The sequence below is a fragment of the Cibotium barometz genome, chromosome 48 (assembly GCF_041138505.1).
Source record: "Cibotium barometz isolate CiBa-2024 chromosome 48, ASM4113850v1, whole genome shotgun sequence".
Classification (NCBI taxonomy): domain Eukaryota; kingdom Viridiplantae; phylum Streptophyta; class Polypodiopsida; order Cyatheales; family Cibotiaceae; genus Cibotium; species Cibotium barometz.
The window spans coordinates 16,258,135-16,285,882 of record NC_141093.1 but is presented as its reverse complement, the minus strand read 5'-3'; the positions used below and the strand labels follow the sequence as shown (position 1 = coordinate 16,285,882).

Here is a 27,748-nt window from a genome sequence, read left to right as displayed (position 1 = left end):
AAGTTATCTAGTCTTTCAGTACTCCATCCGGATCGTACTACTTATGTAGCGATTAACGCTCCTTATCTAGAAGGTTAAGATCTCTTCTAGTGGCTTGCAAGTAATGGCTAGTCCAAATCATTCATCTTATCTATTATCTAGTAGGCAAACCGGTCATCTATTATCTACTAGGTAAAGTCAGAAGACACCTGGCTCGACGAACCTTCAAATCTTACTGCATGTTTTAATCCTGCTTGTTTTACTCCTCCTTGGAGAACCAAATTAAGAAAGCAATTGGAAAAAAATAAAAAACATGGATTTTACGTGAAAATACACAAAATTGGTAATTTTAATTAAATTATCAAAAAGCTAGGTTAGGTGTGTTCGGAACCTTCCAAATCTTTCATAAAAATCTTGCAAATTTTAAGCCTAAACATTAAATTCATAAGCCCCCATGACTAATTATACGGTTAGCCTACTAATTATAGCCCACTAATTATACTACATAGCCCACTAATTATAGGCCAGGTCTGGTGCATTTGCAAGCTTGTAGGTAATGGAGGCACATTTAAGCAACAGATACTTGAACGCATGTGCCATTCTTCACATACTGATTTCATTGCCAGACAAAGAGAAAGAGACTTGAAGAGCATTTAAGCAACAGTTGTTTGAATGCTTGTGTCATAATGGCTCACACACTGATTTTATTGCCATACAGAGAAAAAGAGAGTTCAAGATGTTGCACCCCTCTCTACAAAGTCACTGAAGGAGTGCAAGCAGATCCTCATCTTGACTTGGTGTCCATGTCGTACTCTATCTATTCTACCACAGCGTCTGGAAAATTTGTGTATGTACCCAAAATTCTTCCTCCCAAATCGGGAAAGAATTCAAAACCTGGTAGTGGCACCACTTTTCCGGATGCCTCCACTTTCACAGGGTATAGCATAAGATGACCTTTCATGTCTGCCACTTCTTCGGCAGTGTACTGCATCCAGTTTTCCATTGCAAGGCTTTGGACTTTCTTCACACATGCCAAACTCCAAGGTTTTTGAAAACAATCATCATATACTTGCAAGTGTTCGGCCCAAAGCGACCTTCGATAGCCGTGCACCTAATGGATCATAAAAACCAAGTCACATAAAATGTTCCAGTTTCTAAGCAGTTATTGAGATCTTCATTGATACCATTCATCATAACAGTGTCTTTAATGCAGAGACTTTAGTATCATAAGACTTGAAAAATCAAAGTATTTACCTGACCCTTAGGAGGCCCTCCCCTGCCAGCCCAAGAATGATGGGGCTGATAAGCACCCATGGCAATCTCTGTATCTCTAGAACCATCCATTGAGCGTTGATTCATATTAGCTGATCCAATGATCACATACTCATCATCAACAATCATTCCCTTTGAATGAACGTATATCATGAATCGTCTGCTCTTTTGAACTTGTGCCTGAAAACAAGAGTAAAACTAAGTCGAAGGGTTTCATCATCATTCAAGGAAAAAGGGACAACTAGAGAAACCTCTCTCTCTCTCTCTCTCTCTCTCTCTCTCTCTCTCTCTCTCTCTCAAATAGGAATACGGGGTCCACGAGACCGGGGATCACAATTCTCCAAGCAAAAACCCCCGAGCTAAAATTGAGCCGGCACCATTGGACTGTTGATGATCCGAGTAAGAACTGAAACTGAACTGGCAGTCCAAGTCGGAATCCGAATCCAAATTCAGAAGTCGGAACAGAGAGCCAGAGCCGGAGTTGGAATCCGAAGTCGGAAGCCAGAGAGCCGGAGCCGGAGCCGGAGTCGGAGTCCCAAGTTTGAAGCCCGATGTTGGAAGGTCGGGAGTCCGAGATCCGCTTTGGGAGTTGCAGTTATCATCGGACTGTTGATGATCCGAGTTGGAACTGAAACTGAGCTGGCAGTCCAGGTCGGAATCCAAATCCAAAGTCGGAAGTTGGAACGGAGAGCCGGAGTCGAAATCCGAAGTCCGAAGTCCGATGTCGGAAGGTCGGGAGTCCGAGATCCGCTCCAACTTGGAGAAAATCCAAGGTCCAATTTTGAGGTTAAATTCCTTGATTTTTTTAAATGCTTAATCACATAAGGGGCTGTTTCTATGCTGTGTACACATACATTGATGAAATTCTGAATTTTGAAGTTATGGGGGGATTAGTTGATGTGTATAATGGCATTTCATTTTTCTTCTGCATACGAGGTTGAGTTGTATGGGCAGCTAAATGAATATCCTAAGGGTGAGTGCAAATGGCCACTAACATCCTTAGCAGAGGAATCTACTAACCTTGTTTTCTAGAAACATGTAAAGGTGGGGTGTTTCCCCAAGAAACATAGTTGGGCGGACAAGGTCTTGGAGGCTTGTTCAAGTGGCATAGCTCTGAAGTTTTGACTCGTGGCTCTGGAGTATTGGCTCGGAGAGTATAGGCCCCATGAGACCAAACACCTCAGGTTACCAGTATGAACTGCAATGGCACCTTGTGGTCGAATTCAGGAGGTTTGAACGAGACTCTCACACGTAGGGATGACATTTTCTATCCAGAGACTCGTGAGAGCCCTAAGAGGGGTTTACCATACATAGCCGAGTTTGAGTGGGAGTCGGCTTTCCGAGGCGAGACCCCCACACCAGGAGTACGTGGCTCGGGACGGGTAGCTGTCCTTTTTAGACTCCATCTCCGACACATTCTCTGCATCGTCTGGAAGGACGAGGATGCACGATATCTTTGGGTGTAGAGTCATCCACATTGCTGTGTGTTATTTTGCATCGAGCTACTCCCCTTACGCCGCACAGCATGGCCAGTCACAGTACTTACCATTATTAATGGGGATATTATGGAGTTCTCACAGCTCAGGGAAGTCCTCCTGCTTAGAGACTTCTACGCCAGAAAAGGGAGTCGTCAAGTACCACTACTTGATTTGAATGACCCTATCAAGCTACAGGAGCTGGACATCACTGACACGGGGTTACAGAGATGATCACAGAACCATGAAAAGGTCATGGTGTATGGGAGACATTTCCTAGAGTTGGGAGCTGCACATGGTCTTGTTATCTATAACGGGATGTCCCAATGGCCCTCCTCCGATGACCTCACCTCCTTCCCTTACTGAAGAGGTACCAGCACCGTGGATTACTTGATGGGATTTCCGGCTTTGACACACCTTCTCCCCGACTTCTTCATCCTGCCACCACCCTTTGAAGCTGACCATGCCAACCTCTCTTTCACTCTTACTTGCACACCACCCGCCCCCTCGCCCGCCACCACACTACACCTAGGTGCCCTGCATCTCTGTGAAGATCCATCTCGGACTCTAGGGTCTGGGGGTGTGGGTTGGGAGCCGCGCCAAGAGAAAGTCCTCCCAAGGTTCACCACCCAGAAGAAGTCCATGAATGATCAACTTGCTCAGGAGGGCTCGATGATGCTAAGGCCTCTCCGATGGCAAGGTTGAAAGATCACTCTCAAGGCGACCTTGGCCACTCGTGCCTCCCATCACTACCAGCCCAGAGGAAGTTGTGGATCAAACGTTGAACCTGACCAATGCATGCCCAGGAGAAGACCCAACATGAAGTGATGTACCAAATGGTGGCGAGAAGAACCTGGTTCACCACCACAACTCGGCCAGCTAATGAAAGTCTGGCTGAACTCCAATATAACAACTTTCCCCGAATGCTCAAAAGAAGGGCTAGTTGCTGCTTTGGGGAAATGTCAATGCCAACGTGGCATCCAAGATAACAAACATGAGTGCCGCTTAGGATCCACTGAAAAGCCTCAACTAGCCTCCAAGTCGGGGCGGCGGGTGAGGAGCCAACCCAAAATCCACACGATCTGGGTCAGTTGATTTGTGCGTCAGCATAAGATCTCTATCGCATCAGTGAATCTCTGGAGAGTATAACTGCCCTGCCACCACCATGAATGACTTGCTCCAGAGAGTCAGCTTTTAACTCTGGCTTGACATATACTCCGGAAAAGACAAGTTAGAGAGAAATTGTAGCATTTCATCATACCAACTTGGTTTTTTTCCATCTATAATGAAGAGGTGTGAATCCGGAAAATCGTCCTCCTCCCAAATGGAACTTCTCCGGACTCCAGTGTGGAGAAGAAATTTGCCACTACATGTTTAGTTCCTAGGGTGTGTTTAATTGTGAACTCAAACTCCTGTAGCAATAGCATCCATCTGGCTAGCTTGCCTGCTTAGTCTGGCTTGTTTACTAGATACAAGAGTGCCTTATGTTGCACGTGAAATTCAAAAACGTTCCCCAATAGATAATGCCTGTATTTCTTGATTGAGTAAATCATTCCCAGTGACTCCTCAGTGGGATGGAATAATTCCTTTCTCCTTTAGACACTCTCCTCCTTGCATAATACACTGGTCTGGACCATTCTTCATGTGATTCCTGTATTAAGGCATTTCCTATGGCCATGTCGGAGGCATTCAAGTACACATGGAACACTAGCTCAAAGTTTGGTTGGGGAATCAGTGCTCAAGACAGCATCCGTTTCAGATTCCGGAATGCGTCCTGACATTCTCTTGACCAGACATAGCCCACATCCTTCCCAATTAGACACTACAGAGGTATCACTATATTTGCTAGAAATCTCATGAACCTGCTATGCCACTTGATTAATCCCAAGAATCTGGCTAATTCCTTGTTATTCTTAGGTGGTTGCAACTTTACTATGATTTCTACTTTCACCAAGTCCGCTGCTAGTCCTTTCGCAGACACACACTGTCCCAACAAGGATCCACTCGTGATTGCCAAGGCGCACTTAGTTGGGTTAAGACTCAATCTCGCTTTTCTGCATTTTTCTAGACACATCATTAACTGCTTTATGTGATCTTTCTTTTTCCCAAACACACTGAAGTCATCCGCAAATACCCTCATGAAGGTGGTCAAATATTCATAGAATATTTTTTGCACCATTCTTTGGAATGTAGCTTGAGCATTATTCAGTCCGAAGGTCATCACATTAGAGGTGAATGTGCCCCATTTGGTCACAAATGATGTTGTTTCTTTATCTTTTGGAGCCATGCGGACCTGATTGTAACCGTTGAATCCATCCAGAAATGAATATATCTCATGTCCTGCTACAACATCCAATAGTGAGTCTATGAATGGTAGAGGGAATGGATCTGATATTGTAGAGGCATTCAGCGTCTAAACTTCCCATTTTTCAAAGGGACAATGACCAGAGGTGACAGCCATTTTGTGTCTATTAGGTAGTAGCGTCTGGCGGTGGCAGGAGGCAGGACAGTCAACACTGAAGAAACAGCAGACGAGAGGACGACCAGCGTTGCAGGAGGACAGGAGGCCGGCACTGCAGAAACACCACAGGGCAGCAAGCAGCGGGTGGTGCTGCACAGGCAGGCCACAGAAGCGAGCGGTGCAGGCAGATCACAAAAGCGAGCAGCGCAGCTCTCTCTCAAAATCACACACTCCACTCCACTCTCCACACACACACACACACACACACACAAAAGAGAGCAGGGACTAATAGACAGAGAGGAACCAAAATCACAACACACACACAAACACAAGATCAGAGGCTGGGCCCAATAAACCTGGCAGCAAGGGCAACGCAGGGGAGTCCAGCCGCAGGAGAAGTATTTGACAGCGAGCAGATGCAGATGACTGCCAACAAGCGGGTATATGTCGTCTACAGCAGAAGTGGGCGTCGGCCAGGATGAACAGGCAAATTGGCAGCTGTGGGCCCGTAGAATTGAGCACCAGCAGGCGTGTAGGGGTCAACAGGCAGGCAGGAAGAAGCCAGGAAAAGGACGACGTTCAGCAGAAACCGGTCCACACCCAGCACGCAGGTAGGGTTCGCAAACAGATGAGCAGAGCAACAAGCAACCAGGGTCGACACCACACACACACACACCACCCACTATCAAGCGGGTACACAAACACGGGTACATACAGAAGGTGGACCATCTACACACGCACACCCTCCCGCCCCCGTAAAATATACGTATCTATGATTCTATCATCTATCTATACATACAACATAAGACTGTGGCGCATGCAGGGTGTGTGTGTGTAGCCAGATATTCTCCCTCTACTACAAGTGGCGTAATTGTACCTGACTGCTGTTTTCTGTAGGCGGGGCTGTGGCAACAGGTTCATTTTCACCCAACCTCTCACGATTTCCCAGGCAGAAGAAGTTCAGAAAATCAGTAGGATGGTGCTTCTTGTCCAACTCCATCTCTTTCAAAGCTTTTGCAATAAGTACATACATCATCTCCATTGTTTGACTCTGTTAAGTAAAAATTAAAACAACATTTTGAGGCATGGACGGTGAATTCAAGTATTGCCTTAGGAGGCAAGTTTTTGAAAAAGAGTAGAGCATGTTTGAGCTATAAAGAACTAACTTTGTTGTGAAGCACTCCACAAGCTATGACTAAAGAAGTCTCGTCACATGATCTTGTTGCATAGATGGTGAAGTGATTGTTTGAGGTATCCTAGATAGAAACACTAGAGAGCTTTTTCTCCAAAGAAAGTTGTGTCCTTGTTGTACACATCACATATTTTCAATCAGAGTACAGAAGAAAGAAAGGTCTGGCACTTCAAAGCTGCTGAACATACATGTAGGCTGACTTTCATTTGTGTGTTATCAAGGCTTGCATGTGAGCTTTACTTCTCAAGAAAATAAAATTGAGAACAATTAAATTGCCAAGTGATGTGCTGAAGGGAGAATTAGGTATCTGTGCCAAGGTGGTGTTAGGATCCATCTCCCTTCAGGAATCTGTGCGAAGGTGGTGCTATGGTCTACTTGGCATACAGGGGCGCATTCTAATGGATTTCCCTTGTAAAATATCCAAGGTACTAAATCAGTGAGCCACTCAAATGCTTCCAACATAACATAATATGATCCTTTCCTCGTAAGACGCAAGCAATGCGATCATGTGCCATATCCTCTCAAACTTTTGCATTCCCAAACAGGATGCTGAATGGTCTTTGATGGTGCAGTCTGGGGAATCCCACTGGCTGCAACCATCTTCTGCTGATTGATAGGTGATCCATAAGGGCAGTCAGCCAGAAGGTTCTTCATTGATTGCTCAATGTAAAATCAAAGACACTCGTTAGGTTCTCGCAGCTGAAGCACAAGTTCAGTCACCAGTGCTTGGAACATTTTTCTTCTTTTCTGTTTCCTCACACACAGATGGGTCCTCTCCTCCCACCATTTCAGTACCGTTTAGATGCCCCCTTTCTCCGCTTAACCCATCAGTGGTGTTGTCATCCGGTCAAGACTCAACGCTTCAGTGGTTCTGAACCACTTAGCCAGCATCGCCTAGCTAGGCTATCCAACTGTGCCCAATAGAGTAAGGGGCAGAAATTTCCCTTACCGACTGGTTTCAAGGGAACGTCTGGAAGCTAATCCAGATGGCTAGAGTGCAGACCAGAAATCCAGACAATCCAGACACTAGAGTGCAGATCACCTTCTGGAAAGACTACTACTAGTAGAAGCATGCATGCAGACTTAGTTAAATGAACTTAACAACACACTTCTGGAAAAAGATCCTTCTATTAGTTAATGAAAAAAAAAAGCCACAACCCCGTAGGGCTAGATACAAACTCGCCTCGTGTATGGGGCGGGAATCAGATCATCACAAGGGAAGAGAGACTTCTCCTTTGGCTGGCCGCTCTATGAGGAGAAGGCTATCTCATACCGGGGGGGGGCGGGGGGGGGGGGGGGGGGGGGGGGGGAGCGGGGGGACAACCACACAGGTGGTCTGTAATGTCAAGTGCCGTCACCACCTCGATCTGTGAGGAAAGGGCCGGGCCTCCACAGTCTCAAGAAAGCTTCCCGCCGCTTCCGCATGCGGTCAAAACCTCCCTATAACTTCCCACACTAACCACAGAGGGTATGAATGATATCGAGCCAAACGCTCTTGATGGACTCAGCAGGCGGAGTGTGGGTACCCTCAATAGCCTCGCTGCATCTAGCTCGCCAAATGTGCCAGGCTGCACAAATCTCCCATCTCTGGCATAAGCCTGGTCACCAGTGGTCTGTAGATGAGGCTGTGACTAGCACTACTGAAATGCGGTGGTGAGAGAGCTGAAGGGCTAGCCCTCTCCCATCATCCTCGTAAGCCCTGATCACCTCAGCCTCCTTGGCCCAAGCGACGGTGCCCCATGTAATGATCAGCGACAGTGCCCCATGTAATGATCCAAGTCAAGGCCCTGTCCATAGTGAAGATGCAGAGAATCTGCCGCCAAATCTGTTGAGCCTTCGGGCAATCCCAAAGACAATGCCGCTGAGACTCCTAAGGGTGGCCGCATCTTGGGCAAGCTGCTTGCCGACCTCCAACTTCAAGAGCCAAGGGCCGACCGCCAAGCCCTTGTGTGCCATCAGCCAAAGAAAGAGGGTGATCTTTCTAGGCCAAAAACAGTCCAGAGCCTCTTCCAAAAATCCGAGAGGAAGCGCTGTGAGAGGCCCTGTGAGACTGCCAATGTGCTATTGCTGTCGGGGTGCCATCAATCTCTGGATCCTGCTGCCTAGCCGCGAGGTATATGCAAAGAAAGGGGGCATCTAGAGACTCCTCCCAATCAGAGGGGTCATGCCAAGTCCACTCTCCCGGGTCCCGTTGTAGACATGTGAGAGGTCGGCACTCCCAAATCCATAGTCACCAAAGTCTCTCTCTGGCCACCTTGGCCGGTGATGGGTCTATGTGCCACTCTTGTGCCTGAAAGCCAATCACCCTCACCCTTTTTAAGGTGCAACCACTGAAATCCTCTAAGGGGAGTCCGGATTGCTCTAGTCTGCCATGGGATCCAATAGAAAAAGTGAGCAGACCACTGCTCTCATCTGCACCGTGGACAGCCATGAGAATATAATGCCCGGTAAACACACCTAGCCACACCGGGGGAGTTGGGTCTGTGATAGGGGGGGTCAGCCACACCTGAGGGATAGCTGAGTCGATGTCAATGCTGAGCCTGACTCTACCTTGGACTCCTGATAGGTCTCTCTCTTGCACCTCCGGGGGCAACTGCCTATGTGCTATCCAATCTCCAAGGGACCTGGCTGGTCCTGTGCTCAAAGCACCCCATGAAACATGAGGTCGGGCCCCCAACATGTGGCCGAATCAGGGGGTTTGGACCAGTGGTTGCCGAATCCGCTCCTCTGAGGCTGTCGGAGCTATCTACCTAAGGGCTAGCCTAAGGTGGTCCCAAGCTCGGAGTAAGCTGGCTGCAAATTTGTCCTCAAAAGTTGGACTCAAACCGCGGGCCCGCGCATCTCTATGAAGATCCATCTAGTGCTCTGCAGCCAAAGACCCCTAGACTCAAGGTGCCAAGAGGAAGTCCTTTCAAGGCTCACCACCACTCCTCAGCAGTGAATGGTGTCAATAAGGACCAAAGAGGGGGGAACCATCTCTCTCATGTGCCGCCGAACCCGCTCGCGTGTGTCCATCACCTGTGTAGATAATGGGGCACTAGTGAGAAGAGATCGGAAAAAATCCATGGCGATGGCTCTCACATGAGGGAGATCAGTAACTATAGCTCCATCTTGGCCATGGAACCTGCGAATGCCATCTCTCCTCCTGTGGGGGCCAACTATCTCAAAGAAATCCCCTATGGCTCTGTCACCGGCTTGAGTCCAGAATGAAGCTCTGGCATGATACCTGTTCTCCACCCTCCTCTCCTCAATGGATCTAACCTCCATGTGGCTGGCAGCAAGCTGACTCTCTATCCCCACTGGCTATCTGGGAATCTCTCCTGAAGTCATTGTAGAGAGACAAGACCCCTCCTCAGACTCCTCTCTTGCTCTCCCGGAATCCCTCCAACCTGTTTAGAGCTATCTCCTACAAGAAACCGCTCATCTCCCCTAGGCCCACATCCAATGTGCACGTAGCAGAGCCTGAGAAAAAGTCCAATCCTGCCCATATCTGCTCTATCCTGCAGATCTCGGGGTCCTGAATGAGGCTGTCCGGAATCCTACAGCTCGCATGCATGTCATGCCTCCAGGGATCCTCTAAGGACGGAATAATCGGGGCATGATCTGAAAAAGTAGTGCCTGCCAAGATACCAACCATGTCCTGTAACTTGGTTGAACACAATGCTAATCAATACACTAAGATTTAATGGACACTTGCTCAAATACAAGAAGTAAATTGCTGAATTGACAAGAGACACACAATGAGCCGGAACGGCCGACCCCTCCCTCAAATAAAGTATATTGATCTTGGGAGAATCAAGTACATAGTGTCAAGGGCATTTCTGACCAGATTTCCATACTAATGCATATGAATATAGTATTTCAAACAAGTGGTTGTCAATGTAGACTTGCAATCCACAATACCCTCTCAAGTGCCCATGTTCCCTACCATTTGCTCTCTATTGTTCCACCAACACATGGTAGCAACAATCTGCAAGAGAGCACGTAGGACAAGAGAACACTACACAGCGTATGTGATCTTGTAATCCGGTTCCTCCCTCCTGCTACTTGCTTCCATATTTAAGTATTAAAGCTTACCAATTGCAAGTAGAGTCGATGACAGCAGAAGTCTTTGCGATGGAAGTCCTTGGAGTGAAGAGATCTTCGATTTGTTGCATTTCTTCGCGACAAAAGTCTTCAAGAGGATGAAGGGAACCTTGGGAAAGCTTTCCCTATGGTTCAACTTGAGAAAGGAGGACTGAAATTAGGGTTTTCAGCGAAAAGACCAGAAATTACAGCAATAAAGAGAGCTGTTTTGTTGAATTTTAGTCATTGGGAGTGTGTAGGAGAGTGATTAGCATCAGGAAACACTCTTGGAAGCTTGAGAAACACATTAGCAAGCTTGGAAATGGAGTTGGGAAGAAGAAAGTGCAAAAAATGCAGCCCAACGGCCCTCATGAAGGAGGCACCAATCTCTAGAGAGAGGAGTGAGGTGGTGAGTTATCCAGTGTAGGTGGCACAGGCAGGTGCTTTGTGAAGCAAGCTAGAGTGGACACATGGTTGGTTACTTCCTTTGTACAAAGGGGATAAGGTCTGGGCGGTGGACATTGGGTTATGTCCACCTCGGGACATCAGTGTGTGTGAACACCAGCTGGTCATAATTTATAAGTGAGTTTTGGTCGCCCAAAACTTAATGAAGTGTGTACACACTCACTTATAAATTAGTGCTAACTCCTAAGGCTAGGTTTATGACCAATACTTACCACCTGTCACATGCCACATAACCATGTCAGCAGACAGTTTCACACACGGTTCGCGGGCGGGCGTCCCCTTACCCGAAACTACACATTGGTCAAGCAAGCATGAAAACAGCATGCAATTTCAATTGCAAGCAAGCACATAAAGATGCTATGCAATGCAGCATTGGTATGGACAATCCCCGTTCATGAGACTATACCAAAATCAATGTGCTCCAAGCAAGTACACGAGGTACCATACCCAATGGAACACCAATCCACCAAACATTTCCGGGCATATACATGGAGGCACAAGTCCCAACGGAAAGCCAAGTCCACAGTATCACATGAGTGGCATCAATCCCCGGCATATACAACTGCCATGGACACCAGTCCAATGTAATACATGATAAGAAAGCACGGGTGGACCAATTGGGTGGCCAAATGGTGACATGTCCCCCCGGCTACAAGCTCACTCATCCATATCAAACATATGGAGTCTAGAAGGTTGGGGCCAGTGCTCCTATGGGATTGCGAGAAGCAAAGGCTCCCAGGGCTACGCCCAAACTATGCAAGATGCCAAGGGTCTTGCTCCCTGAGTACTAGTATCATCTCCTCCTAGGCAGAATACTCGACTCTTGAGACTCTGGTCGTGCTACCTCCAAGTTTTTCCTCAGCTGCCTCAATCATGTTGAAGTCACCGTCCATGCACCAAAAGTCAGCCTAGAGAAGGGCTTGCCGAACTGTGCTCCAAAAGAGGACTCTACTTGCAACAGCGTTCATAGCATAAATATTGAGGAAGCCAATGCTATCCTCTCCAATCAAGATGGTAACCCACTGTGCACGCCTCGAGACTATGACTCATGAGCCTCTCACTGCCAGCAGCAACTGCTCACTCACAAAAAAAACACTCCTCCCTGCATCCTTGAAGGGCCAGAGGATAGAGACCAAAAAGTATGACTCCTGCCTGGTAAAGTCTTCCTGCATCGGTGGCTGTGCCCCTCAGAAAGGTGATGCTCCTAGAGGAATAGAATGTTGATGGCCCCCAAACAGTGGCTCTCTAAAGCTCTCCTCTGAGGACGCCTCGTCTCTAAAAGCATTGACGCCCCCCTAAACCCTGAATGTTCCATCCGCATATCAATCTCTGTGTGAGGTGGCACTAGCGGAACTGCCCTCCACTCGAAGAGTCATGGGCGGGGGTTTAGACGGAGTAATCACAACCATCCTCGGACGAAGTCGCGCAAGTGGGCACGGATCCTGTCCTCCACGTGGCGCCACTGTCCGAGTGCGAGCGTATGCATACTCCGGGATCCATCAATCACAATGGAGATATCTGTAAGAAGGGGGGGGGGGGGGGGGGGGGGGGGGGGAGGTACTGTGGCGGAAGTATCCATGAATACAAAGAGCAACACCTCCAGGCTGGAGACCACCATCTCCCCATCTTGGTGTCTATGGGTTGAGCCTCCAAGTTCCATCCTAGCTAAAGGCCATAGATGGGTAAGTGCGTCGGTGATGCGAAGATCATGAAGATGGTGGGAGAGCTCAACTGCCTATCCCTGGATGGCGGCAACCGCCGACTCCGAGTCCCACTCTGTCCCTGGGGCTGCATTCAAAGGGAAAGAGAATATCATCGCACCATTCTTTGGCGTAGAGGGTCAGGAGTGGTGAAAAACAACACATATCCGAACAGGGGCGACTATCTCCTCAAACATACGTGTCCCTTGTGCCAGAAGACATCGGAAGAAACTATGACCACAAGCAGCCCCAAGATCCTAGGGGGCCCACCATGAAGCTCTGGCGGGAGAGCCCCCCCCCTCCCTCCACCTCTCTAGAGCACTTCAGGTCAGGGGGGTCGATGGGAGTGCTCTAGAGAGGCGGAGGGCGGGCTCTGATGAGGATGGAGCAGAAGGAACTATTGTGGGAAGAGTCGGTGGCGAGGATGGAGGAGGAGGGAAAGGAGGCGGGGGGGGGGAGAGGCCGGAGAGGGGCGCAGCTCTGGGAGTGATCCATCGGAGAGGAAGGCTACTGGGAGAGGCTCGCGGGGGGCTCATTGGGGTCTATCGGCCTCACTGGACACTGAGAGCCGGGGGAGGAATCACGTCAAGGAATCGACCACCAAACCGGAGGGGAAGAAGGGACCCGCTCCGTGACTGGAGAAGGCCCGTCGTGATTTCTTCCCCGTGCTCGGAAGAAGAAGCCAGGGGAGAAAACCTGCGGGAAAAGTTGAAGGTGAGGGTGCAAGAAGGGGGTGGGGGGGGACAAAGGGCCAAAGAGGGGCGTTGTTGGGAGAGGTCCAACGGAGAGGGAGGCTACTGGGAGAGGCTCGCCTGGAGCTCGGTGGAGTCTGCCGGCCTCACCGAGATATCTCAACGAGGGCTCAACCACCAAACTATTGAACCCGAAGGGACCCGCTCTGCGGCTAGTGGGGGCCCATCGCCAATGGGTATGTGCTAAGATAAATGCTCATAATGGTTCTCTCACAAAACCGAATCCACCTGTGCTTCGCCAGCCTAGCACAGGCAGTGGCAACGCTCAGCTCTGGTGGTCGACTGTTGTTAACGGCTCGGGCACCGGCCAATTGTCCGCCACTCTCTGGCAACTGGGTCGTCTGTAGTAGGGGCCTGATGCTCCCCTTCCTAAGAATCTGCCTCTCTCTGCCCCTAGGAGGATTGGAACAAGGAACGGGGGGGGGGGGGGGGGGGGGGGGGGGGGGGGATCACGAGAGGCGGTCTCCTGGACTGCTGTCGAGGGCAAGCTCTGGCTAAATGTCCCATCTACCTACAAATGAAGCATTGACCTGGGAGTCTTGAATACTCCACAAGCTGCTAGATGGGGTCGCCCTGGAGGCTAGGAATGGATATACAATGAGGTATGGAGGGATGGAATCCCGGCTGCCCGTGCGAGGGCCGAGGCAGCAGTGGGGAGGGGACTCCACCACTCTCCCGATGGCACCACCTATGATCGAGAGAAGAGGAAGGTATTCCTTCCTAAGGCCAGGGAAGCAAATTGTCACTCAAAAGCCCGACACACCAGCCAGAGGGTCAGATGCAGGATTGACGTCGTGCTGCCACCGCACAAAGAAGGCCTGCACCGTACGCAATGCAAGGGGGCTCAGCTGCATGACTCGGTCTGACGCCATTGGTGAGTCAAACCCCACTTGGTAGTATCCACGCCCCAGAGGGTGAATGTCAGTGATCTTTGCATGCTCGCCAATGAGGCTTGCCTATAAAGATCCCTGAGTTGTCCGTGCGTAGGGTAGCTTCCAACAATCTTGAAAATCAGGGTGGAGACCTCTAATGTTGCGATGGTCGTGGCGAGAATCTAAAGGTCCGTTTCAGAAAAAGATATGCAAGCGACGGCGACTCAGTTGGGGATGACGGAGCGGCTGCCATGGAGTCCTCCTGAGGGTGAAAACTAGAATGAAACCGAGACTTGCCGACGAATAGAGGACGACCCGAAGAAGCTGAAAATCAATCTGCGAGGAAAGGGAAACAAGAAGGAAAGGGGGGAGGAGCTAGGGGGCTGAAGGCGGGATAGAGGAGAGAAGAAACCTGAGAGCCAGGGGAGGAATCACAACAGGGAATCGGCCGCCAAACCAGAGGGGCCGAAGGGACCCGCTCCATGACTAGAGGAGACCCGTCGCCAACTAGTGGGTGCTCTTATAAGTGCTTGAAAAAGTTCTTGTACTCTGCGAGCATGGCGCACACGGCGGCGGCGCTCAGCTCTGGTGGTCGACTGACGGCCCGGGCGCAGGCCAACTGTCTGCCACTCTCCGACAGTTGGGTCGTCAACAGTCGGACTTGGTGCTCCGCTGCCTGTGAACCTGCCTCTCTCTCTACCCCTTGGTGAGGATCTGAATGGGAAATTGGGGGGGACCATAAGAGGCAATCTTCTAGACTGACGCTAAGGGCAAGCTCTGGCTAGATGTCCCATCTTCCTGCACATGAAGCAAGGCCTTAATATTCCACTAGCTCAACGATGGGGTCGTGCCGAAGGCATGGAATAGATATAACATGAGGCACTGAATCCGACGAGGCAACACAGATGCGAAGGGATGGAATCCCGGCTGCCCGTGTGAGGGTCGAGGCAGCAGTGGGGGGGTGGGGGGATTCCATCACTCTCTCGATGGCACCACCAATCACCAGGAGAAGAGGAAGGTATTTCTTCCTAAGTCCTAGGAAGTAGACGATCACTAGGAAGCCCGACATGCCAGCCAAAGGGTCAGACGCAAGGATTGTTTCTCGTATCGGTGTGAACCTATTCGTACTGTCTGGTTCATACGGTACGGTGATCCCCCTCCTCCCATCTTGAGAAAAAAATTCCAAAACTCCTGCTCAATGAAGATCCCAAATGTCTGCAACACTTCACAACTTTCGTGTCCAATCAATATTCCATATGGGGTTGCTGAGAGACCTAAAAGTATGGCAAGGTAGACTAGTAGTGTACACTTGATTGGTAGGATGAGAGAATCTTGCTACATCACTTGGAGATCCCTGGTATAGGTAGGCTAGACAGTCAGATCCTCAAGTTATGTACGAGGGAGAAGATTTGGACAGGGAGAATCTACAGAGGAGTCCCTAAACCTATCACCCTAGATGCACTGCTCGTATTTGTGCAAGGACGGTCCCTTCGTCATAAACGCTACACTCGAGACCTTTGGTATCACATTACCCATGCAGGCTCTTTTCTGGAGACAATTGGGAGATCCAACTGGGAGAGACACATCTCCATGTTCTGGTTCCTCAAGCACTATAGACTCCTCCCTCCCATGGAGACCTCTTGGGGGTGAAGACCAAAAAAAGCTGAGACTTGCTAAGGGAAGAACGAACCCCAAGAATTGAGATATCTACCTAAAGATGACGGAGAGAGCAAAGGAAATGGAGGAGAGGCTTCGGGTTGAGACGATAGAAGAGAGGCAACGGGAGGGAGGGAGGAGGGAAAGACAAAAAGAAGAAAAAACAAAGGGAGAGGAACGGGCTGAGGAGAGGGCGAGAGGGAAGGGGAGAGACGGGGCACAGCCGCAAAGGAAAGGGAGGCAAGGGAGAGGCGAAGGGTGAGCGAGAGAGGAAAGGCAGGGAGGGGAGGAGGGGAGCACGTTGGTGGAGAGAGGGGGGATGCGCGCAGGCGGAGAGGGGGGTTTTGGGGGGGGGGTGCGCGCGCAGGTGGAGAGGAGGAGGGAAGGGCTGGCGGAGAGGGGAGAGGGGCACGCGAATAGGCAGCCGGGGGGGGGGGGGTGGGGGTGGGGGGGTGGGGTGGTGAAGGAAAGGGGAGGCGGGAGCCGAGGGCACGAGGAGGCGAAGGTGCGCAGGGAGGCCATAGGCAGGGGGGAGCTCAGGGATGCGCTAAACCCGAAATCAGATGGAAAGTTGTGTTGTTCACCAGCTTGCAGGTCTTAAAGCTAATGTGGAAGAAGATGTGGCCCTAGCAATGCTCATAAAGTCTATGCCTAAAGAGCTTTACGGGAACCTCATCACCACATTGAAGAACATGCCAAACCTTTTACCTTGGAAGGAGTCATAACCTACTTAACGGAAGGAGAAAGGAGGTCAAGAACAAAGCAGTAGAGAGGGACAACTGCTTCACAAAGAAAAACTTCAAAGGTAAATAGTGCTCCGTTTGTGGTAGGAACAATCATGGAGAGGCCTGATATGCCAAGAAGTTTAGCAAACATTGTGTGAAGCAACCACAATGAGAAGGATTGCTTTCACAAGAAAGCACAGGCCTCCGACATTATGTTCACACTGGACCCTCTGTCCAGGAACACTTGGGACACAACCTGTCCTCTTCTATTGATACTCACCTAAAGAACTGCAGTGTCACAATCTTGTACTTTCTCTACATTTCTACAGTCTCTAGTTGGTGCCTCTGTATCAATGCTTGGGAGCTCTACCCGCTTCTCTATACGTACTATCTTCTGGGGCAGTTTTCGCCTGTAATTAGGCACCAAGTTCAAGAATTGGTCCAAAGTTATGTTTAACCTCATTTTTCTCAAGTCTTCCCACAGCTCATACTCCGTTCCAATCCCATTAGTCTCCTACTTGCTTGGCTCCCCTTTCTTCACATTTGTTCTTTCCTGCCCATTTCCGGTCCAAATTCCATTTACTTATCATTGCTATCCATTGCTCGGATTCCCTTGCAAGGCAATTTCATCACTCTGCTTCGGGCTGCTTTCGGCTATCTTGCTTCTCTTCATCTAATGTCTTCTAGCTGCCAATCTATCACCACCCTCCTTATACTCTACCAGTTCATTTCATTTTACTTTGAACCCTTGAATCTTGATGATGTATCCAGATGATGATGATGGACTATTTTGGTCTCATAGGTCATTTTGGCCTTTTGCAGACGTTTAATACAACTTTCTTTCTTTCACACACACACTCTCTCTCCCTCTCATACCCTCTCTCTCCCTCTCATACCCTCTCTCTCCCTCTTAACTTTCACTATATATATATATATATATATATATATATATATATATAATGAGGTGGACCGGGAACAATTGGTGAGAATAGCACCCCTTTTCCGACGACGGAACAAGATCGTAACCAACTGCTTATCGGGGTGGGGTTCCGGACGGATAGAAAGGATCCGGCCAGAGCATGAAACTCCGGAGGCTCAGGAAGGAAAATCAGTTTTCTTTGGGATGACAAGTCAGGAGAACTAGAGAAACTCTGGGAAAAAAGCAAGCTTCAACTCTCCTTCAATAGGCAACAAAGCCATCGTGGGGTATATACATATATATATATACATGTATATATATATATACATGTATATATATATATACATGTATATATACATGTATATATATATACATGTATATATATACATGTATATATATACATATATACATATATATATATATATACATATATATATATATATATACATATATATATATATATATACATATATATATATATATATACATATATATATATATATATATATATAAAACAGACGCCTCTAACACGCCTCTAACGTCTCTAAAAAACACAAGTCTTTCGAGGCGCGTACCATACCCGCCTCGTACCAAACGCCTCTAACGCCTCTAACAACCTTGTTCTGGACTATAACGGATTCACACAGCCACATTCTCATTCAACGAGCCAGAGGCAACAAATTTCTGTTTTCTCGCTCACTTCGGCGAGGCTGTCCACTAGCACCTTATCTATTTTTGTTTGTTGCCGAGGCCATGAAAAGTTCTCTTTGTGCTCAGGAGAGAGGGCTCTAGGGGCTACGTCTTCCCATCCGCGCGCAAGAGCTACTTGATTCAAAGTTTGTTGATGACACAACAACATACCTATCCAAATATGAGGGAAATCTTTAGAGATTTACTGAGGCAATAGAGATCTTCTATCCTGTGGCGAGCCCTGGTTCCTCCTGGCTAGGATCTCCATCCGCACCCCAATTTTGGGAGGCCCTTGGCCCTAGAGTACAAGATGGATCTTCACGGAGATCCAGGCTCATGGCTTAAGCCTTGCATCTGCATCTGAGGAGAGATTTGCAGCCAGCCTCTTGCTCGCTTGGGATCTCTCAGGCTAGCCCTTCAGCAGTTTGCTCCAGTTGCATCCGAGGAGCTTCTCCGATAGCCTCTGATCTGGAACCCCGTGGTCCTTTTGCTCATTGGCACATGTTGGGGGCTTGTCCACACGTATATCATGAGGAGCTTTGAGCATGGATTCTGAAGATTGGCTTACTCTCAGACAACTGCCCCCAGAGGCCCAGGAGAGGAGCCTCACTAGGATACAGGACAGGGACAGACTTTAGCCTCGACATCGACTCTTCCATCCCCCCGGAGTGGCTGGCCCCGATCCCGGACACACCGCCACCCCTTGGCAGTGGTTAGGAGTGTTCACCCAGCATGACATACCTTTGGCCGTCCACGGCGCCATGAGAGCTTTGCCTTACCTTGTCTTGTGACTTCATGGCAGACTTGAGAGAGCACAGCCGTCTTTGTAGGAATTCAATGGATGCACCTTGTAGGTGGTGCGGGTGATTCATTTCCATGCGCATGAGTGGCACATAGACCCTCCACCAGCCAAAGGTGGCAAGAGAGAGATCCTAGTGTTTGTGGATTTGGGAGGGTCGTCCTCTCACATGACTCCAATGGGACCTGGGGGAGTGGACATGGCACGATCTAGATGATAGTGAGAAAGCTCCCGGTACCCCATTCTTTGCTTACAATGCACGATTGGGCCCCAAGATTCAAATGTTAGAGGTCAAGGGCACTCCAACAATAGCAAAGCGCTAGTATTCTCAAGGCCTTCCTCAATATCTCTCAAAGTTCAAGAAGAGGTTATGGGACAATTTTCGGCCACGAAAGATCACTCTCTTTCTGTGGCAGCTAGCACATCGGAGCCTGGCCGTTGGCACTTGGCTAGCCATATGAGGTAAGCCAGTAGTCTGTTCGAGGTGTGGCCACCTCCAAAAGTCCCAGTGTCACTGTCTTTCCCTTTTAGGTCTCTCACCTTCGTATTTCTACAACGACACTCTCAACTCCATCCACTCATCATTGGACTTTAGGTTTTAGCCAGTGATGGGAAATTTGCAGCAATATTGCCACATGGCACATTTGGAGAGCTTGATGCAGCAAAGCCATCAAGGGCACCCTCACCCCACCAGCAGAGTCCATCAAGAGCATTTGGCTTGAAATCATTCATATCCTCCGCGGACAGTGGGGGAAGCTTCATGGTGACTTTGACCGCATGCGGAAGTGCCGCAAGGCCTTTCTGAGGATTTGGCGTCACACTCCCTTTCTCATTGACAGTGGTGGTGAGCCGACTTGTTGTGGTTGTTCCCCCCTCCCCCCATTGTGTGAGATAGCCTTCTCCTCCTAGAGTGGCTAGTTGGAAGAGAAGAGCATCCTTCCCTATGTGGAGCCGAGTTTGTACTTCACCATTATGGTTGTTTTGCTTGGTAACAACTAATAGAAGGATCTCTTTTCCGAGAAAAAAAGAAAGAAAGCACAAGCTAATGTCACATAGGAAGACAAAGAAACCTACAAAGAAGATGGCTTAGCTACATTAACTCTACTCCAAGGACAGAACCAAACACAACTTCTAGTGAAACTATGTCATAGGCATAGATTAATCTAAATGAAGTGTGTACTAGGATAACACTGGGGGAATGTTGGAGAACAAGCCTTATCTAAGTACAAAAGCATAAAGGCATGTGCAAACACTCTTGTAAAAGAGAGTGGATGAAATCTAGAAAGTAACCACAAGGGGCATCAACGTCTCCTAGGACCAAGGAGCCAATCTAGGAGAAAAGATGGAGAGAATCATGGAGCCACCCACTCACACCTAATCACAAATGTTAAGCTGTATTAGCAACATGTATGGAGCTTATTTAAAGGCACTCTTCTCAATGATAATTAAAAAAGCATTTGATTTATTTTGCCACCCTCATATTGAATCGTGTTTTATTTCCCTCTCTCTCTCTCTCTCTCTCTACTTGAGCTCAAGAGACACAGAGAGACCCTCTTGGCAGACAGGAGGCCGAGCCATGATGTACCTAGACAGAGGACCCTGACAGATTTCTTCGGCACCAGCACCAACAACCCAGCCCACACACCTCCTGATACCTCCTCCATTGGGCTATCAGGGCACCGACCACGCTCCCAGGGAGTCGCCACTGATAGAGCAATTATCTTATGTCGTGCTCGTCGGCCACGCCCACCAAGATCCCGACCACGGCATCCTCACCATCGCCAGATCAGAGCCATTATTGCTTGGCATCCGAGGCGCCTACCTCGCTTCTACGACCTCTCCATTCTAGACAGCCCCATGGCGGAGATACTTGATCTAAGGAGAGGGCAACACTTCAACTGATCAGCATACATGGATCTACCCGATATACATTTTTCAGTATTTTCCAGTATTTTCTACCCAGTATCATCTCGGAGTCTTACAGTTCTGTTCTTATAACTGTAGGACAATCAGTTTATTGTACTTTTTAGTCTCATTTAGTTGTTCTCTTTGATGAGACACCAACTTCAGATGTACTCTCAGTTTTGGTCTCATAGGCCACTATGGCCTCTTAGAGACGTTAATATATCATTTCATTTCTCTCTCTCTTTATGCTACAGCCATAGCCATATTTCTGTACGATCCACCATAGCCTCCACTTCATTGTTTTCTTCAATGCGATAGACATACAGCTTGTCTACCTTTTTGCACGAGTTTTTTTCAATTTTGTTAAGTCTTTTCCATGGCCCAATACCACATGGAACTCTTGTATCCATTGGGTCTTTTGAAGACGTTTAATGTAACTTTCTTTTTTTCTTTCTTTCTCTCATACATGAGAAAACTTTTCAGAAAAACCACAAGTTAGAAGAGACTGAGAGAAACCAAATGAAGGTTTTCATCATGATTCATGCATAGCTTAAACTATGTATATGACATCCCTACTCAAATAATCAATGCCCAAGAGTAGCTACAATATTTAGTACAAAAAGATATGTCCATCTTAGTGCTCAAATCTTAGTGTATGACATCCCTACTCTTGAGGCAGCTACGCATATTCAATGGACTCGTTGGGAGACTCTCTTACCCACAGTGCTAGATTGGAAGAGGCTTAATAGCCTCATGGGGGATTACAGAGAGGTGTTTACGTAGCATCTGAGGGGGACTAGTCAAAGGATTGTGCAGATTGATGCTTCCATCACAGTAGGGACCACCTTGGAAGGACTTCATCATGCGTGGTTTGGAGTTTTCTCGAGGTCAGGTGTACCTCTATAGGTTATGGGCCTCCCATGCTGGGGGAGGATGATGCACCACTCTCTTTCACTATACAGGATGGATGTTATTTGGAGAGATGTGGCACTTTTATATGCATCCCGCCCTAGGGATTGACCCCAAATGCTTGGAGCCTTAGGTTGTATGGCGGATATTGAAACCCCAGTAAGTGCATGTGGAGAGATGCTACCAATTTGATGAAAAGCATGTCATTCTTTAGTTATACTATGCGGAATGCTAGGCATCTTGTCCTCAAACACATCAGAGCATCCCTACAGTTAGACCTTATTGGGAGACTTGTGGTATCACACTTGACATTCAATGGGCTTTTTGGAGGAGGTTGTGCCATTCTTATACTTGGTGGCCTCACCAAATATTTTCCACTGTACAGGATGGATGTTATTTGGAGAGATGTGACGTAAGCAGGGAAGCACTTTTATATGCATCCCACCCTAGGGATTGATCCCAAATGCTTGGAGCCTTTGGTTGTATGGCGGATGCTCTATCGGGTATATTCATTGAGACCACGGTAAGTGTGTGTGGAGGGATGCTACCAATTTGATGAAAAGCATATCGGATGCCCTATGGGGTATATTCATTGAAACCCCGATAAGTGCATGTGAAGGGATGCTACCAATTTGATGAAAAGCATGTCTTTCTTTAGTTATACTATGCGGAATGTCAGGCATCTTGTCCTTAGACACATCAGAGCGTCCCTACGGTTAGACCTCATTGGGAGGCTTGTGGTATCACACTTGACATTCAATGGGCTTTTTGGAGGAGGTTGTGCCACTCTTATACTTGGTGGCCTCACCACCCACCAATGGAGATGGGTCATCGGTGTTAGCCTAGCATGCCCAAGATGTGTAAGAGCTTTAGAGACACTCTATCATTGCTTATGGGAGTGTGGGGAAGAACAAAGAATTTGGACTGCAGTAGCACATCTCCTAGGAAGGATGAGGAAGGATGTTTACATTTATTTTTGGTGCTATCATTTGGTTGACATGGTCAGACCCACAACTCAGGTATGAGGGGAACAACACAGATCTAGTCATTATGATCAATCACGGAGGTGCTCGACTGTGCCGTCTTCAGGACATGCCGAAGTCAGGATACATCCCACCTGCACAAGATCACCGTATAAGCCTAGCAGGGCATGCCATGACAGATTCAACCACGTGTCCAAGAGAGAAAGATATAGAGAGAGAGGGCAAAGAGAGGAGGGAATAGGGATCTTGCACAGTACGCCATACCGAGTGGGGAACAGGCCCTGCTCCCTTTCAAGAATTTATTCAAGAACAATCCACGGGCACGTTGGCCAGGATCAATACAGTCAATGAATACAAAACAAACAGATATGTCAATGTAGGATATCCAAGTCGATGTCGAGGCACAAGATCTCTAATGCTGAGCACACTACGGGGATGACCCACAAATATCTCTCACCGGGCTAGTACTAGATCCAAGATCCAAGTCCATGTCCAAGTAAACTCAATACCCAATCTTTAGGAAGATCCTCAAGAAGTTTCTCGAAAAAGCAAACACCAAAGTGGCAGATATGAGTGCCTAACTATCAATCTCTCTACTAAGGATCTAGAGAAAGATGCTGGCAGCTTGATGCGGCGGGCGGTACTGCACAGGCAGCGGCGGCCGGCGGCAGGCCGAGCTAGCGGACCTGAGTGGCACAGGGCAGCATAGAGGCGGTTGTCTGACGGTGGTGGCGGCAAGTAGATGAAGATGCTGAACATGATGTTGACGATGATCACCTTGCTGTCCACACACTTCACCCACTTGATACCCAAACAAGAGGGCTCTAGTTTCTTTTATACCTTGCTTTTTGGAAAAGCAAAACTTTATGCTTTGCTTTTCTCTTTTTGCTTTAATATTTTAATAATAATAAAATATTGCTCATCTTTTGCCAAAGTTCTTGATTTATTGCTTTTCTAGCTTCAGGGCCTTGCTTTTTGGCCCTGGAGCTGCTTTTTGGAAAAGCGGCTTTTAGGTTTTTGATCTGGCTCAATCCCCTCTTTCCAATGATGCCCTTGGCTCACGGGTCAACTAATTTTGACTTTCAGCTTTTTCCTGCTTTTTGTCCAAAACTCGTGTTTTTTCTTGAGCCAACTTCATGATACCTCTTCCCATGTGTTTATCAACATGTCCATGTGTCCGGGCATGTGTTCCATCATGTGAAAAGAGCTAGGTGCCAAATAGTTACACACAGGTGCATGGGAGATTATTGCTAGCATTGCAGCACCCTAGCACATTTGGAGGAATAGATGCACTGAGGCCATTGAGAGCACTTTGTTTTATGAGTTACAATACATTTGCAGGATTTGGAGTGATATCATCCACACCCTCATGGCCACTTGGCCAGAATCCAGGGATGTTTGAGTGTTGCAGAGAGAAAGCGCAGCCAGTTTACAAGAGAGTGGGATTATGGCTTGTTTTTCACCTGCCTTCAATGAATTTGTAGGAAAGACCATCTAGAATGGTTCAAAGCTTTAGTGCAAACCACTTCTGAAAGAAGTCTTGTAAATGCTAACTTGAATACAATCATATTATACTCAATACACTTCTGTAAATGCTACTTGAATACAATCATATTATACTCAATACCCATCTCAACAATCAACATTGCCTTCATTATGGTGGTACACCACAGTTTTAAAGGACATTCAATGAAACCATGATCTCATACCTGGAAAAAAAGGATTTCTTGCACAACAGAACTGTTTGGAACACCCTCAGGCCACATCGGTATCACGACATAAACAGCAAATTCTTCCCTGGCTTTGATCTTACTCACAATCTTCAAGGCAATCTCGATCGGCACAAGATGATTTGCACCTTTTCAAAAGAGCATCGAAATAGTCAACAATTAGCTACTCAATTCATCTACCGCTCTTCTGTAATGTTCATCAAAGCATCTCATAGCTTGACACAACCTCAACATTCTTGCTAGTCTCTCTACCTAGAGTGCTGTTTTTAACAAAATCATCATTCAATGTCCAATTCAGTTTCCCAGTACATCACCGTGACACTTCCATTTCTTTATTCCGATTGCCAAACCAAAACCCAATATAGAACTTGATATTGATTGTGGGTGAATGTATCTGATGCTTGACATCATAGCTCTCCTAGCAGATGAGTAGGATTACTTCTCCTTTTTTTTAATGTTTTCTTTTCTTTTGCTGGACCACAGATTTAACTCAACACCTTTATGGCCTTCATGTTATGTACTTGTCTCATAGGTCATTTTGGCCTTTCGTAGATGTTAATATAACTTTCATTCTTTCTTTCTACAAGATGGCTCTGCTCTAGAGGCATGCATATAGATAAACTGCCACACTTCCATTATAGTTTTAATGCACTAACCTAGGTCTTAGTAGGCAAGAGATCATTGTTGCCAGCCATTTCATGAAATGTGTTTCATAAACGTTTTAGAAACATTTCATTCATTTCCCAGAAGTTTTAAAAACGTTTCATACAAAAAGGGGGGGTACAAGCCCCAAAATTTATATACAAGTTTATAATATGTTAAAAATATGTTGCCTTCCCTGCAAAACAATATTAAACATGCATCATTTACACATTAAAACATGTTTACAAGCTAAAACTAAAGAATCTGAGTGACCCAGTTACAGTGGGCACCCAATTGAGTCACTGACCAATTCGCATAAATAAACTTGCAACATCAAGAATCAAGATCTGGATTTCATCATCAATAATGGACTACTCAATAATGGCACTCAAAGTGATCACAAAAAGTTTGAATCCTGAGCTGATACAAAAAAAGTAAACTGAAGTGTGAAATACACAAAGTAAAGCATGTTGAAGCCTGATAGATGCAATCATGCATGACAAACAGTAAACTAGAGGAGCTTGATAGCCCCAAAGACTAGAATCCTCAATCTAGAGTCTCGGCACGAAACATTGCCAAGACCTTGGGCCTCTTGGTAACAAACTTCACCAAGCTATGCGCAGTGTCAAAGATGTCAGCAATCCACCTAATCTTGGCAAGATCTTCAATGAGCAAGTCTAGGCTATGGGATGCACATGGTGTCCATACAATCTGCGGGAACTCATCCTCTAGCATCGGTCCAGAGAGAGACAATTGCTGCCATTGTCAGTGACCACCTACACTATGTTTTGTGGGCCTATCTCCATGATAGCCTTGCGGAGGTGTGACCATATAAACGCTCCTGTCACCACTATCCCAGGCATAGATGCATCAATGGCACGCAAAAACATAGTGCCCTTGCAAGAGGACACCAAAATATTGTACACATTCCTCTTGCGTATATCAGACCACCCATCAGTTTGAGAGTGAGCTGAGGCTGGAATGATGAACAAGACTATGAACAACGCTTGCATTACTCCAAGACACTGTTACATGTCCTTCACTGTACCATCCACACCTAGCAGTGGTCAGTGAGTAGGACGACACAGGTTGCAATAGACACGTGACTTCAGCACTCAACGGATAGACTCAGTGAACCAGATGGGAAGGTGATGGATTCGATGTAGTATGATGGGTCCCTTCTAGGATGAGTAGAGACCATTTAAATGATTCCTACAAGACGTGGTGGAGTCGGTGGAGTCTGTGGCATCTCCTATCTCTAGTAGATGCCCATTGGAGTGTCAGTTCATTGCCTTCAACGCCTGTGTGTGCACCTCTTACGTATCCGTTGGTGGTGCACTTCCGTTTCTGGATAGTCCACCGAATGCTCCAGGATGGTCCCTCTAGCATCGGGGTGATCCACTGTGGTGGTGATCCGGTGTGACACCCTGAGATGGTCTGGCTGGCCTAGGCCCTACAGGTCATCCACCACTAGAGTAATACATCATGAAAGATGATAGGTACAAGTGGTTTGGGATCCAGTGAGAATGGACTGGAGAGGACAGAGAGACTGTCGAAGGACATCCAGGTCTGCTGCTTGGGCTCATAAAGAGACGAGCTCCCTGGTCTGCTATGCCACCTGGTCAAGCACCTTGAGCACCTCCTCCATGCTGTGGGAAGATGAGGTGCGAAGGTGAGAGAGCTCTCATTTTGCTTCCTGTAGACGTTGCTCCAGAGTAGATACCTGAGCTTAAAGACCTCTAACGGTATCCTTGGCCTGGTGAATGCGATCCCTCTGGCGACAGCGATCACGGGAGAGCTCAATATGCACGTAGTGAGGTAGGTGGAGTAGATTCGGAGATCAGCAGAGAGGCTGTCTGAATCCTGGACTATGCATCCAGCTCGACGAGGATGAGGAATGACAGCTGCTCTGGAGGATCCGAGAACTGCAAGCAAGGGAGATCACCCACAGAATTGTTTGAAGCGCTATAGGAAAATGGAGAGTCGGGAAGCTCAATGCACTCGGTGCCATCGTCCCGATCTACTCGAAAGGTCACCTTGTGTGGAGAACCCAGGGTAAGTGTGGGCAGGGAGGGCTCTCTAGATGTGATGATAGATGTAACTGCAGGGATGGAGGTGATCACCATAGTAAAAGGAGTGGCTAGAGATAGAACCTGGTGCTGTTCTAACACCCCCTTTTTGGGAGGAGGTGTGACTCCAAAAATCTAGCAAGGTGAAGACCCCAAAAAAAAAAAAAGTTCTTTTGGCAAGTTTACTCCGTTCCTTAGAGCCGGGAAGCTCATACGGAGACCCAAAGAGGAGAGGATCTTCCGATGCCACACAGAGGTTGAGAGGGAGGAGCATTGCATATGCCGCTGCCCAGTATACTATGAGATCCGCGGGAGGTTTCACTGTCAATTTCGTGAGGGATTTGGTCCACTCTCCAGGATCATTGATCTCTAGGACCAGCATTGCCTAGGCCTCTTCTTGCTTGAGCTCCGCGGACACATGGACACCTTCTTGAGAGAGCTTGAGCCCCAGCCACCCCGCCCCCTCCCTTGCCAGCCAACCATCACCA

At 47.7% G+C, this 27,748-nt stretch overlaps 1 protein-coding gene across 3 annotated transcripts in view; it reads right to left on the bottom strand.

Annotated features, from left to right (window-relative positions):
- Positions 1–559: 559 nt before the first annotated feature.
- Positions 560–27,748, bottom strand: part of LOC147610876 (phospholipase D beta 2-like) — a 124,779-nt gene continuing 97,590 nt past the window's right edge. For 2 of the 3 annotated variants that reach the window (XM_086785521.1, XM_086785519.1), the window contains 4 exons: positions 24,529–24,677; positions 6,065–6,238; positions 1,234–1,431; positions 560–1,090 (listed from right to left, as the gene is read on the bottom strand). In XM_086785521.1, coding sequence (XP_086641647.1) covers positions 797–1,090; positions 1,234–1,431; positions 6,065–6,238; positions 24,529–24,677 — 815 coding nt within the window. In that variant the 3' untranslated portion in view covers positions 560–796. The remainder of the gene's footprint in view (positions 1,091–1,233; positions 1,432–6,064; positions 6,239–24,528; positions 24,678–27,748) is intronic. The other variant, XM_086785520.1, reaches the window with a different exon arrangement.